Source organism: Candida tropicalis (assembly GCF_000006335.3).
Source record: "Candida tropicalis MYA-3404 genomic scaffold supercont3.6, whole genome shotgun sequence".
Classification (NCBI taxonomy): domain Eukaryota; kingdom Fungi; phylum Ascomycota; class Pichiomycetes; order Serinales; family Debaryomycetaceae; genus Candida; species Candida tropicalis.
In genome coordinates, this window is record NW_003020058.1 from 497,684 (window position 1) to 512,521 (window position 14,838).

General features: G+C 31.2%; 4 protein-coding genes across 4 annotated transcripts; 1 reads left to right on the top strand and 3 right to left on the bottom strand. All coding sequences in view use genetic code 12, as the record gives it.

Annotated features, from left to right (window-relative positions):
* Positions 1 to 930: 930 nt before the first annotated feature.
* Positions 931 to 4,881, bottom strand: RPM2 (ribonuclease P; the record flags this gene model as incomplete). Its single annotated transcript, XM_002550152.1, has 1 exon — positions 931 to 4,881. One exon carries the CDS (start codon positions 4,879 to 4,881, stop codon positions 931 to 933), a length of 3,951 nt encoding a protein of 1,316 aa, XP_002550198.1.
* Positions 4,882 to 5,885: 1,004 nt separating this feature from the next.
* On the bottom strand, positions 5,886 to 7,883 carry CTRG_04497 (SCF ubiquitin ligase complex subunit; the record flags this gene model as incomplete). The annotated part of the gene is made up of 1 exon (XM_002550153.1): positions 5,886 to 7,883. The coding sequence occupies one exon, from the start codon at positions 7,881 to 7,883 to the stop codon at positions 5,886 to 5,888; it is 1,998 nt and encodes a 665-aa protein (XP_002550199.1).
* Positions 7,884 to 8,684: 801 nt separating this feature from the next.
* Positions 8,685 to 12,701, top strand: CTRG_04498 (translation initiation factor 3 subunit; the record flags this gene model as incomplete). The annotated part of the gene is made up of 1 exon (XM_002550154.1): positions 8,685 to 12,701. One exon carries the CDS (start codon positions 8,685 to 8,687, stop codon positions 12,699 to 12,701), a length of 4,017 nt encoding a protein of 1,338 aa, XP_002550200.1.
* A 167-nt stretch (positions 12,702 to 12,868) lies between these two features.
* Positions 12,869 to 14,449, bottom strand: CTRG_04499 (uncharacterized protein; the record flags this gene model as incomplete). Its single annotated transcript, XM_002550155.1, has 1 exon — positions 12,869 to 14,449. One exon carries the CDS (start codon positions 14,447 to 14,449, stop codon positions 12,869 to 12,871), a length of 1,581 nt encoding a protein of 526 aa, XP_002550201.1.
* Positions 14,450 to 14,838: the final 389 nt, after the last annotated feature.

Below are 14,838 nucleotides of genomic sequence, written 5' to 3' on the forward strand. Positions count from 1 at the left end.
ATTTTTTTTCCAAAGAGTGAATTTCTTCATTGAAATCCATTGAAAAATAATAGAACTATTTCATTAGAATATTTTACATTTTCATTCAAGACACATATATTAAACTATTCATTAGAAATTTATCGTCATTTTATTGTTTTTTTTATTTTTGAGAATTCCATATTGAAACATTACATACTATAGTTATTGAACCTTAGGAGTATCCTCTTCTTTCGGGTTTTTCCAAGTCAATTACAATTCGACAAAAATAATAATTAGCCATCAGTTGAATTAATTCATTGAATCCAATTGAGAGTCTCTTCTTTTTCTTTAGATACCAGATTAGTATTCATGGAGTAATAAACTGAATTTTGCGCTTTATGTATAAATATTAGGGAAGTCGTGCACGGCTGTCGAAGTTCTGTTTTCTTTTTTTTTTTTTTAGTAAATTGTTGCAAAACCTTAAATTGTGATTAATTATTGGGAATTATTAACCAGTAAAAAAATAAAAATCAAATGACATCATCATCATTAGTAGTAGTAGTAGTATCATCATCATTATTATCAATGAAATCTAACAAGATAAAAGAGTACATAACGTATTCCAATTGTGCAATAGAACTGGATCATTATTTTCTCTCTTTTATCCCTTAACAAATGTCCATAATCGGAATAACTCTACGCAACCTTAAATGGTATTTCATTAAAAATTATTTATTCATTCATTAAATATCTAAAATAAAAATTAACAAAAATTAATTAACATGATAATTAATTGTAATAAAAAATCCATCCTATCCGTCTTAACTAAACCTCTCTCCTAAAAAAAACATATGCCTTTCATGTAAAATTAATAAATAAGTAAAAATAAATAATATACCGAAACAACCCAGTTATGGTAAAATTAAAATAAAATAAAATAAAATAAAATTAAAAAAAATGCATTATTCCTTAGAACTTAATACCATTGGTATTACAAAAGTCGTCAATCATTGCAACGTTAACATAATTATTTGAATGCTTCATTCCATAGTATAACTCTTTCAATATTTCTAATTTCTCACTGAAGTCAAAAACTTGAACTTCCATAAAATAAAAATTAACAACATCTGCAAACTCACCATTCATGATAAAACGATTCAAGATAACAACCAAAAGATCTGATTTAATCTTGCTTAAAAATCTAATGATGTGCAAAAAATTCTCACTTGAAACAGATCCAATTCGTAAATATTTGCACAACTTAATGGTAGCAAAGAATTTGTTCATCAATTGATTAACATCTGGTTCAACATAATCAACTGATCTTGTCATTACCAAAATCATTTCTCCAAATAACTCCTGTGCATTAAACTCTTTGGCTGATGTAGCAACTTTGTGCATTTCATTCAAATCACGACACGATAATAAAGAAGTGGCCAAAAGATTAATTGATTTGAAATTATCATATTGATATGGTTCAACTGAATCACCTTTAGCGGCCTTTAAAAACTGAACAAATGAAAGTAACTCTTGAACTCTAATAGATCCATTTTCACCAAACTTGGAATACTTTCTTGAAAGTTCTTCGATAGCAGAATCACCTTTCTTTAATTCATATCTGAAATCCAATTCTGCTAATTTAGTCGAAGGCTCTAATAACAACCTCTTACGATCAAATTTGAACTTTTCCAAATCAAATTCCAAATCTGCTTCTAATAACATCAATCCCAATTTGCTGGAAATTTCACCATCTAAAGAATCAATTACATTAGATACTTCGTGAAACTTTTTAATTCCCATCAAGTATTCTAAATATGAAGCGATCCATGATTCTTGATTATTGAGACTATAAATATCTTTGAATACTCCTTCTTGAAGAAAGTAATCATTGATAGATTGATCATCAAGCAACAAACAGGTATCAAACAAGTTGACCAACAATTTCTCATCATAAATTTTATTATCCTTGATAAAAATACCAACTTCATGAACAATATTACCCATCTTGTATTCAAGTAATCGGTTTAACAAACCAATCTTCTCTTCGTCAGTACATTTAGTCATCCACATTCTTTGTAAGAATTCTTGCAAATCAAATTGGGATATATAGCTTTCTAAAAATTCATAATTAACAACAGAATTCCAAGTTTTGAAAGTAAATTTTGAACCTTGAGCATATGCATCTACAAATCTGCTGATACCTTTTTCAAAACTAAGTTGTAATAACCCACTCAAGTCAGATTCACATTCTGTCGAAATTTCTTCTGTAACATTAGCAATTTTCGAAACTCTTGAATCACGGTCATGTTTAAGCATATTGACAAAGTCAGTCATCTCTGGAGTTAATTCAACATAAAAATTATCAGGATCTTCAAATTTTTCAATTAAAATCGATTCAAATTCAGCAACTCTCTTGTAAAGATCCAGTTGAACACCAAATGTTTCATTCAATCTCATCAAATGTGCCATAACTACAGTCAAACCATAGACGTTATCAGTTTGCACATCAAAAGTTTCCACAGCTCTCAAAACAAATGGACTACTGAGCAACAAGTTAACATTGTAACTGGTAACAGCAACTTGCGCACGTAAATCCGCTTGCAATTCAACTGGTGCATTAACTGTAAGAAATGGAACAAAACGAGAAATAAAATCATTAATATCTGTTGATGTTTGATAATGAAGTGCTTGTGATTCCATCAATTGCCATAACAATCCAAAATAATATTGGTTAAAGTATTCATCTTCATCCATTTGGTTGGCAACAACTGCGTTGTACAAGTAATGGAAAGTTTTTTGCAAACTACCCAAATCAGCAATCAAATGTTCCTTGACAAGAATTTCTTTAAGCAATTGGAATGTACGTTCATGGTCGCCACTGTCAATACTTAAGGAAAGTAATAAATCACGACATGACATTCCATGTTCTTTGACAAATGTCATAGATGGAGTAGTTTGGAAATCACTTCTAACAACAATTCGATTATACAACTGCCACATTTCTTCGACCATGTTCTTTTTAGCTAATTCAATAATCATGAAATTGTAGAAAGTAACTGGTAATTCTGGTAAATAAGCAACAGAATTGAATTTCATCAATAATTCATACCCCTTATTTAAATCATTTGATTTGATAACATAAGATTCGATGAATGCAGCAATCAAATCACCAACTTGTTTTTTGGTTGGTCTGTTTCTAAATTGCAATGATTCTTTGTAGTCCATCAAAATCTCATCCAATAATTGGCCGGCTCTCTTGGCAAAGTTGTTATTAATCAAAGATACAATAACCTTTTCATATGCAGAAAATGGATCAATATCAGGGAATTGTTTATACTGGTGGTAGGCTGATTCTATGATTTTAAATGCTTCTTTATTGTTCAATACAGCAAACTGATCGAAATATTTTGACAATTCAAGAACCAACAAACACGACTCTTTACTTTCAAGTTGGCTTTCTTGGATAATGGAAATAAATGGTTGGATAATTTTACCTGTAACCAATTGTGGATAGTTACTCAAAAGTTTAATCAATTTTGATAATAACACCTTCAAGTCTAATTGATTTGAAATTGAATTGAATAATTCAATGCAAATTTGTGCAAATTCTTGTGACTTAGGGAAAACTTCAGCATATTGCAAGCTGTTATCTGTTGGTAATTCTAAACATTGCAAGCTACCATCTAATAATGCATTAACAATCAAATTGTAAGTTTCTTTGTTTGGTTTCAAACCAATACTAAGAATATCCTGGTATACTGTCAATAAAGTAGTCAATCTTTCTTCAATTGCACTCAATTCCAACTCTGTATTATTCAAGCTACGTTGCAAGATTGATTTCAAGACAATGTTGTATAAATCAATACTAGGTAAAGTCAAATCATTTCTCTTGACTGCTTGGTATAATGGGTAGATTATATTCAAATCCTCAGGGCATTTATGATTATCGAATGCAGATGTGATATTTGAAACTTGAGTTGCCAAAAAGTCAACTTCAAAAGTATCAACTTTTTGAGCAGCTGGCTCTTCAACTGCAACTTCGGGTACGTTGGTCGACTGTTGTTTTGGTTTTTTGGTCGATGTAGAAAATGCTCTAGCCGCAAGAACTGTGGAAAAAATATGAGCAGCTGGTTGAAGTGTCGATGGGGAAGTTTGACTTGATGAACCAAGCCCAACGAATGTAGATGGTTGTGTAATTGGAGTCAGATGAGCTTCAGCAACAGCAGTAGTACCAGCTGCCACGGTTGCACCGGCTGCAGTTGAGCCTAAGAAATAATAACTTGGTTTAAATGAAAGTGATGCAAATAATCTGGAAGAAAACTTCTTAATATTCTCAATGTTGATCTGATTATCTAAATAAGCTTTTGAAATTAAAAATTTAGCGGTGAATCCAATCAAAAGGAGTTTGAAATGGAAACCATGAGCAGGACAGCCTCTATGATATTTTCTACGATTATGTCTTCTATAATTATGATGGTGATTCTTGTGATGATGGCGGTGTTCGCCAGTAAAGTAGTAATTGGCAAAATGCAGGTAATGATGATAATTATCTTGTTGCTTGAGGCTCATCAATCTATCTCTAGTTTCCAAATGTTTTAATATTATGTGCCTAATGTATTTTTCATAGTCCCTTTGTTGTCTTCTTCTTTCAGCATCATGATTATACATGGAATAATATAATCCATAATGACCGTCAGAAATTGACAAAAATGATCCGGATCTATTTGAAGTGTTTCTTTGTCTTTTAAACCACCATTTTGATTCATAATGGTCTTTGTTGTAATTTTTCAATGAAAATCTAGCAGCATGATGTTTACTTAAATACGGGTATGAGCTTTTGAAAAAATGTTGTTTAAATTCCGATTTGGAAGATGAAGAAGAATTGAATTTTGCAAAGCGTATAAAAGATTGAAACACCATGTTTGATATTGTTGTAAATAATATATTCTATTGATGTAAGTGTAGTCTTTCTTCTTTGGTTGGTTATATTTCTAAAGACATGAAAAAAAAATAAGAATGAATTGATCTGAATGTAATAATTAGAAAAAGAATGAATGTATAGTAACTACTATGAATAATTAAAAGCAAATAAGGTAACCCTGCTTATCTCCTCTTGTTGGTTGGTCAGCTTGTAGAAGAGTAACAGAAGATGAGGTTTGAATAAAGGGTTGTCTCTGTTGTAGTTGTTGCCAAAGTAATGAAAAAAAGGGAAAATTTTCTTTTCTGTTTAAAAAATTATTTAAAGTGAGAGAAAAAACAGAGACAACCAAAAAATTGCTAATAGAGAGAGAGAGATCTGTGAGTGTTATACGAAAATGCACTGCACAATAATTTTTGTTTCATTTCATTTTCGTTTGCAATTTCAGACTCCATGGCACTTTAAAGGTCATTGCTAAATACACAATACACAAGAAGCTCTTTTGTGCTGAATGATAATCAACTCAACCCTCCTCCCAATTGAACTCAACTTGGTGGAGAATTCTTACAACACACAGCAAAATTCATTTGCCACCTCTTTGACCATTGTTGTCATCTTCCTGTGATGGTGTGTCACGGTTATTGGCTGTGTGTAAATAATCCTACACGGAATACGGGGTTTAAAAAAAAAATGTTTATTATTATTTATTATTCTCAAAATTTTCACATCTCCGTTTTTCTCTCTGTCCGGCCAATCAGAATGCACCAATTTACGGAATTTGAGAAGTGCATAATAATAAGGCAGCTTACTGGCTCCCCATCTCGCATTTCCTGCACATAACTGTGGAATAAAATAACGGTTATCTGCTCCCGTCATCACAAAAATAGACAGGCAGCAATGGTCGATCCCCAATCTTGCAACCAATCACAAACACAGTCGCATAGTATTTGTTGGCTTCACCAATGTAGTCTTCCTACTTTATTTATTAAATTCATATACAGTTCATTTAATGTTCTATTAACGATAGTTCCAATGCTCTTCTCAATTCTTCATCCATTTCTTCTTCATCAAATCCACCTCCACTGGTGATACCAGGATCATAAAATTCAGGCAGTGATGACGATCCATTTATACTCATTTCTCGACTACTATGATAACTTTCACTAATAGCCAATGCCATCATATACTCTTCGTCTTCATCTTCATAAGCAGTCCCATTATACTTATCTAACATCTCATTTGTTTTATTACGTTGATGGATTTGAAGATGATAATCATCCATTTCATCTCGTATCTTCTTTTTATGCTCATTTTTATTATTACTTCCATTGTTGACTTGTTTTTGCAACCGTTGTCCACTCCCTTTTTGTCTCAACCCTGTAATTTCTCCAAACTCGAAATATTGCACTGTATCTCCACATATAATAGCTCCGTTGTTGTCCAATTGATTTGGATTTAATTCTATAGTTGTTATTGGAACTAAGGAATGTTGCATGTGGGCAAATTTATTCAGAAATTTGATTGAAACTTCTCTGAGGAATTTCCCGGTGAAAATATCATACACATTTGTTAAACCATTGAACCCACCAACAACAAGAACTGACCCATTTAAATTGAACGATGTTACCCCTGAATGTCCAGCCCTGGCAATTGCATGATTAATTTCATTAGAATATTTCTTGTGATTCAACTCAGGATAAATTCGAATAGTTGGTACAATGTCCCTTGATTCATCACGTACATTCCATACGATTATACTTCCATCAGTCAACAAATTACCATACAACAATCCGTCTTGACCAACCAAATTTGTATTTCTATTTAAAAGTTTCTGACTGGTGGTAACTTGAAATCTGGATTCAAGTATTTTCACATCATTAGCCAAATTCAACTCCTTTTGAACCAAATCATCAAAGAAATTAAAAACTCTAATAAATGAATCATAACAAATGATAATCTTCTGAGACCCATAATCAACATCTAACGCATTCTTCCATTTAGTCACATAATCATACAAAACCATGTCCGGTTCAAACTCATTCATATCAAAACCCATTTCTTTAGTGGATAAAATTTCACTTGTTGCATAATCTATGATAAATATATGATTTCTAGTATTAACAACAATATACTTTCTAAAATCACTAGAAATGTTTAAAATCATCTCTTCCAATTTAATCTCTTTTAATAAACTCCCTTGTAAATTCCAAACACGCAAGTATCCTCCATGAGATCCACTAATCACAATATCATTGTTCATTAACATACTTGTAATTGCTGAATTATCATTATCATTATCGGCACCAAATCTCAAAGTACTGGATCTTTGAGAAACTGAAGTTGAAGTATTTAAATTCTTTAAATAAATCTCTCCGTTTCTTAATCCCGTAACTAGATATTTCCAATTTATATCAAAACACAAGATATCTAATTGAGGCATATTACTATTTCCTGGTATGAAACTTTGATTTCTTCCATCAGATAAATTCCCCATTGATATACTATTAAATTTAGTATTATATATCAAAATTTTATTCATATTGAAATCAACTTTAGTGCAATCATTAAATCTAAATTCATTATTCAAGATCTGATACATTTTATGCATGGAATTTCCTTTTTTCCAATTTTTAAGCACTTGTAATCTTGTAAAATATTCACGAAGCCAATTCAGTGATTGACTAATAGTTGGGAAACTCAGGGAATTTATTGACATATTAAAACTCATTTGAAATGATTTCATCCAAACTTCACGATCACTAATAGTATGATTCCATTGTTTACAAACTAATCTTAAAGTATTTAAGTAAATAGGATCCAAATAAGTAAATATTCGAATTAGTAATTCTGGTGGGAAATCATGAATGGTTGATTTTGGTAAATGAGACAGATCAGTTGAACACGATGATGATGAAGGATTAACAATAGTATTACCTAATGAATCCTGTTCATTTGAGACCAAAGCATTATCCTCATCATGTCTCATCGTAGTCTGTTGTGACATTTTTATTGGAAAATGAATGAATGACTGAATGACAGGTTGATTTGCCAGTAAGGAGAAAGTAATAACTATCCAGATGTAAGCGATGACAAATTTATACTATGAAATGGAACACACCAGATTATTTTTTTTTTTTTTCCTTTGTTCCTTGAGGGCGTGCGTGGGGCACGTGAGAACATTAAAAAGAGAAATGTGGCAAAAGACGTGTACTAATGGTGAATGGTTTTAAACCACGTTGGTTTGCTGTATGTGACAATAAGCTAATTGTAATATTGCTGCGCTCTAAGAATGATGAAATGATTATTCATCGAGTTATTGTTTGTAAATGTGTCTTGTTAGGAGAGATCTTATGCTGGACACGATTTTTTTTTTGGATGAGAATTGCTGCAAATTTGTGAAGAAATTACTACCACAAGCTACTCTAAGTTCTAAATACTACTACAAGAAATACATAAACTCATAATCATATTATACTGACTATAATAGTGGTAGGTGACATCACCTTCAGTCATTTGTACAAACATCAAATAACCCATATGTTATCTCCCCATTTTTGTTACCAATTCGGAGCCAAAAAAAAGTCCCAACGAAAAAAAAAAGAACGAATCTTGGAATCGAGTCACACACGCCCACTTCGAGTAAGTTGAAAAAAAAAATTTTTCGTCGGTTGAAATATAACCAACTCAACCCCAAGTTTTTCTTTTCTTTTCTTTCCTTTTTCTGTTTTTTTTATCTAACCATAACTATTGTTGTGAACTCCACATTTTACCTTGTATATATATATTCACTGTGGATTCTACAATCATGTCATCAGAAGACAAAATTGAAGAAACTACTGAACAACAACAACAACCAGTTCCTGTTAAGGAGCTTTTGTTGAAAATTCAATTACCAGAATTTTTCAATGCTAAAGAAGAATTAGTTGTTCCTTCAAATGTTGAAGAAAATATTGCTGATTTGAAACAAGCTTTGAATTTAGTCGTTGTTACTAGAAACTTGACCAATTATTCAATCTTGATTAAAGGTATTGATATTATTGAAAATTTCGGAGATATGATTACTTTTGAACAAATTATTGAAGCTTTGGAATTGGGTGATGTTGACGAAATTAAAATCGTTCTTAGAGAAAAAGCTTATAATTTAGCTACTGTTTATGAACAAATTACTAGATTTAGAGAAGTTATTGGTTTACATTATGTCGATAGACTTTCAACTGATGTTGGAACTTCTGGTGGTGTTTCTAGATTCAATGGTATTGAATTGGATGACGTTAAAGCTAAAGAAGAAAAGAAAGAAGAACCAAAGAAAGAACGTGAAGAAGAAAAAGAAACTAAAGAAAATGAAGTTTCTATTTCTCAAGAAGAAGTTTCTAAAATTACTGAATTTGCTAAAAATTTTACTACTGATTCATTTAATGGTGATTTCAAATCCATTACTAAATTTGATGATGTTAATGATAAAGTCAAGATTCCAATCAAATCTTTAACTATTTCTCAATGGTCTCCAGTTCCAGCATTCCAACAATCTAAAGGTGATTTATTATATTTATCATTACAAACTTTAGAACATGAAACTTTTAACATTACTTGTCATTTTACCGGTTTTTTTGTAAACAAATCATCAACTATTAATTTTAATCCAGAAATGAAAGTTAATGAAAAAGGTAAATTTTATGAATCTTATTTATTATATGATTTAGTTTCTCAATTATCTCCATTATTCAGTAAAACTTCTATTGAAAACGAAGTTAAATTATCTGAATCTACTGCTTATCCAGAAACTTATTTATTACCAGGTAATTCATTCCCAGCCTATCCATGGTTAGTCGATGAATCTAATTGTAAGAATATTCCAGATTTGTCTAGATCTCAATTGCCTACTATCACTAATGGTGTTGATGGGTCTGACTATATCAAGGAATGGAATAATGATATTCAATCAATCAAAGAATTACCAGCTACCACTATTCAAGAACGTATTATTCGTGATAAATTGATTCAAAAATCATTATTTGAATTCAATAAAACCGCCACTGAAACTGCTATTAATATCATCAAGGGTAATTTAACTCCATTGAATCCAGATGAAAGTACTGATAAATATATCTATTTGAAGAATGGTATTTTCTATTCTACTGGTACTTCTACTGTTGATGGATTTGAATCTACTGGTGGTGAAGAAGCTGCAAGATATGTTTCTTCTAAAGATTTATCAGCTATCAAGTTAATTAATCGTCATGATGTTAGAGGTATTTCAAGTTTGGTTACTTGTATTGTTGATTACATGGGTAAAAGAATCGTTTGTCAAGCTCCAGTTCCAGGTATTTTAGACAACACTGTTGCTGTTGAAGGTGTCAACAACGAAGAAGAAGAAGAAGCTCCAGTTGAAAAAGTTGTTTATGGTTTGTCAAGTGATGGTAGTAAAATTCTTGAAGAAAAATCATTTGAAGAACCATTGAAACAAATTGGAGAACTTTTCCATTTAAAACCTCATCAAGTTCAATTAAATGAAGAAGTCAAATCTCAATCATCTTTAGTTGTTTCTAAAGATACTAAAGGTTTGAAAGGTACTGATGGTAGAAAATATGTTATTGATTTATATCGTACCACACCACGTGATATTGAATTTATTGAAGAAAATTTCAAATTGGAAGGTGAAAATTCATATCCTCATGGTGAAGCATTAATTAGGCATGAAGCTGTTAATGAATGGTGGAGACGTAAAGTTGCTGCTTTATTTAAAGAAGAAACTGAAAAATTGGAAAAAGAAGGTAAATTATCTAAAGAAGAAGGAGATGAAAAACCACAAATTGCTATTCCAACAGATCAAGTTGTTTTTAACCCTGATTCATTTTCAAATGATTTTGAATCCAATGAAGATCGTGATGAAGTTAGAGAAATTTCTAAATTTGTTAAAGATAAATTAATTGAAGAATTTTTGGATGAAATTAAAGATCAAGCTATTCCATTCGAAGGTAAACAATTAACTGAAACTTTACACAGAAGTGGTATCAATATGAGATATTTGGGTTTCATTGCTGATAAGATCATTTCTAGAAGAGAACAATTTTTAGCTGAAACTGAAGAACTTATTAAAGCTAACGAAGCTGCTGCCGAGAAGAAGCAAAAGGAAGAAGAAGAAAAGGCCAAACAAGAAGCTGAAAAGGCTAAAGAAGATACCGAAAAGGGTGAAAAGAAGGAAGATGATAAGGAAGTGAAATCAGAAGAAGAAGAAGAAGAAGAAACTCCTACTAAAGCTACTTATCAATTATCTTTAGCTAGTTACAGCACTCTTTACAGAGTTGTTGTTCAAGAAATGATTGCTAGAGCTTCTAAACATGTTTTGAGAGATTTAACCAAGAATGTTTCTGATTATTTGATTCCTTATGTTGTTGCTCATTTCCATAATTGTTTATTGGGAGGTGACATTAATCAAACTCCATCTGTTGATATCCCACATAAGAACTTCTATTCTGAATCAGAATTGGAATTTACTAAACTTGAACATAAAGATATCTTACAATTGCTTTCTCAACAAGTTTTTATTCGTTTCAGATTCACTTTGCCAGAAAATTGGATCTCCGAATCTGTCAGTTTACCTGCATTATTTAGAGAAATTGCTGTTAAATATGGTATTCAATGGAAATCATCTCATTATGTCTTTACTAAAGATCAATTTGATGCTCAAAATGAACAAATTAAAATCCAAGTCATTGAAACCAAATCTTCATCCAAGAAATCTAAAAAGAAATCTTCCACTTTTATGGTTACTGAAAAATCAATTCCACGTACTTCAATCTTTGTTGCTGATGATATTGTTTCATTTATTCCACTTATTAAAGATTCAAGTTATAGAAGTACAGTTGTTGAAGAAATTTTCTCAACTGCTAGATCTCATTTAGTTTCAGGTAATACTGAAATGGGTATTACTTTATTTAATGAATTGCTTGCTATTAATGAATCTATTTATGGTAGAGTTAATCCAGAAACAGCTAAATTTTATAATTTAGTTGCTCAAGCATATCAAGAAGTTGGTCATAATGTTGAAGCTGCTTTACTTGGACGTAAAGCAATCATTTTATCTGAAAGATCATGTGGATTTGATTCTCATGAAACTATTACTTCTTATATGAATGCTGCATTCTATGAAGCTAATAATGAACAATATTTAAATTCATTTAAATTATATAAACAAGCTATGAATATTTGGTCTGAAATTTATGGTAAAGATCATCCTACTTTAATTAATACTTTAACTAATTTAGGTGAATCATTAATGAAAATTAAAGCATTTGATTCAGCAATTGAATTATTAAAAGAAGCTTTAAGATTAACTGAATCATTAAATGGAGAAATTTCAGAAGTTTCTGGATTTATTTATTTTAGAATCGCTAATATTATTATTAGTATGAATAAATTTAAAGAATCTAGAGAATCATATGATAAAGCTTATGAAATTTTCATTAAATTATTAGGTCCTGATGATTCAATGACTAAACAAGTTGCCAAATATATTTCAAGTGTGGCATTATATGTTGAATTTATGAATAGACAACAACAAGAAGCTCAAAAGAAAGCTAAATCAAATGGTCATAATCATTCTCATGGTAAAGTTAAAGTTCCAACTGCTTCTGCCACCACCACCACCACCAATACTGCTTCTATTTCTGGAGGTGTTAAGAATGGTAAGAGATCAAAGAAACAAAATTCTCCACCTCAACCAAATCCAGAAATTGCTAATCAATCAGTTGATGAAATTTTGAAATTCATTGAAGGTAATAATGGATCCAAAAGTTCTAAGAAATCAAAGAACAAGAAATAAGCATGAAACAACCAACCAATTTTAACACAATTGTATATATAAGTTGTTTTTGAATCTGTAAATAGATCGTTATGAAATATTTATAATTATAAATATCGAATACTACTAGTACTACTAATAGAAAAGTTTTATTGCATCTCTTATAAATATAACAACTATATTGTCTATTAATGTTTATGAGTATGTACATGTTCGTGTTCATGTTTGTGATCTTTTTCTTCTTCAGTGTTGTGTTCTTCTTCCGGATGTTCAGCAACATTTTCGAATTTAATGTAAATATTTCTAACAAATCTATCGTCTTCTCTAATTAAATCAGATAATTTCTTTTCATATTGATTCAAGGCAATCAAATTAATATCTTTATTGATTGTGGTGAGTTTACAATAAATATTAGTATTGGCACCAGAAGATAAAACAGACAATTGATTTAATCTAAATTGTTCCAAATCTTTATTAATTTCCAATTCATTTTTAATAATTCCTTCAACTTTATTGTACAATTCTGAGCCTGGTTTTTCACCACGATCAATTAATTCAAACCATGCTTCTTTCATAGAATCCCATCCAGCTTTAATAATTAAAAATGATACAGCAATACCACCTATTGAATCTAACCATGCAACGTTGAATAATACACCGCCAGTAACAGTCAATAAAGCAACAACAGCAGTTAAAGAATCAACACGATGATGCCAAGCATTAGCAACCAAAACTTTTGAATTGGTTTGGACAGCAATCTTCATAGTTTTTCTATACAACAATTCTTTAGCAATGATGGATCCACCAGCCAACCAGGCAGCATTAATATTTGGAATTTCACGATGGGCAGTTAAATCAGCACCAACGCCATCGACATGGGAATGAGAATGCCCTCCGCCAACATTACCTAAGTCAGTATGAGAATGATCATGGCCAATGTGAATATGTGATGCAATTTCATAAAGATGGGCTGGTAAAACAAATTCGAAAATTTGCAACAAGGAAGACCAACCAACAGAAACACCAGCAAATAACAAGATTGCACTAACCAGAAACGCCCCAATAGTTTCAAGTTTACCATAACCTAATGGGAATTTAGTTGGTGTTCCTATTTTAGAGGCAACATTAACGGTTGCTAAAGTTAAAAAATCCGCAAGCATATCACTCACTGAATGAATTGCATCGGCAACAAGGGCTTGAGAATGGAAATAAACACCACCGATACCTTTAGATATAGCCAAAGCAATATTGACCAATAACCCGATCCAGGTAATTCTGACAGCTGGGTTTGATTTGATTGCAGATGCATCAGCTGCCAAAAGTTCATTTGGTTCATGCATTGAATGTTTATGATGATGAAGCATACCGGACCCTGAATGGGAATGGGTGTGATGACCTTCAGCATCTGAATGACTATGTGAATGAGATGAAGAAGTAGAAGAAGTATTCTTCTCTTCAGCTAAGGGGGTGGATGTGGACATTGATCGTGTGAATATAGCTAGTGTTGTTTTTATTTTTAGCTTTTTTGTCGTTGTTGACAAATGACGTGTTGTCTGGATGCTGGAGAATATTTTCGCGGTATTGGAATTATGTGCGAAGTGAAGATTTCGTGGTTGTAATTTTAGTTTTGTTATACAACGAGAATTGAGATTCAGATTGTAAGATATTATTGAACTCAATGAATGATAATTACAACGACTTTTCTTTAGACTTGATGATATAACCAATGATGAATATGAATAAGAAGAACGATTGAAAGAATTCATCATCAAAAACAGAAAACAGCAGAACTTTTTATTTGTTTGAAGCACACCAAATTTCTTCTTTTTCTTTTTTTCTCTTTTGTTCTCTCAGTAAAAAAAAAAGTATTTATTTAATTCCTACTCAGTTATTGGTTTGGTTTTAATTTTTTTTGGTCTAATGATTTGGTTGGGTGTAAAGACATGTAATGGCTGGTTGGTTCTTTGGTAGGAATATATTATCACCAATTAACACCACAGTTATGATAATGTGAGCCCAATATTCTATCAAGCAGTAATAACTCTCTTTTCAAGAAAACCAAAGGTAAAGATGTTTTAGTTATTAATGCAGTAAGAAATAGGAAAAAAAAATATTTCTCTCACTCTCTCTCACTCTCTCCAGTTTTTCTTTTATTTTT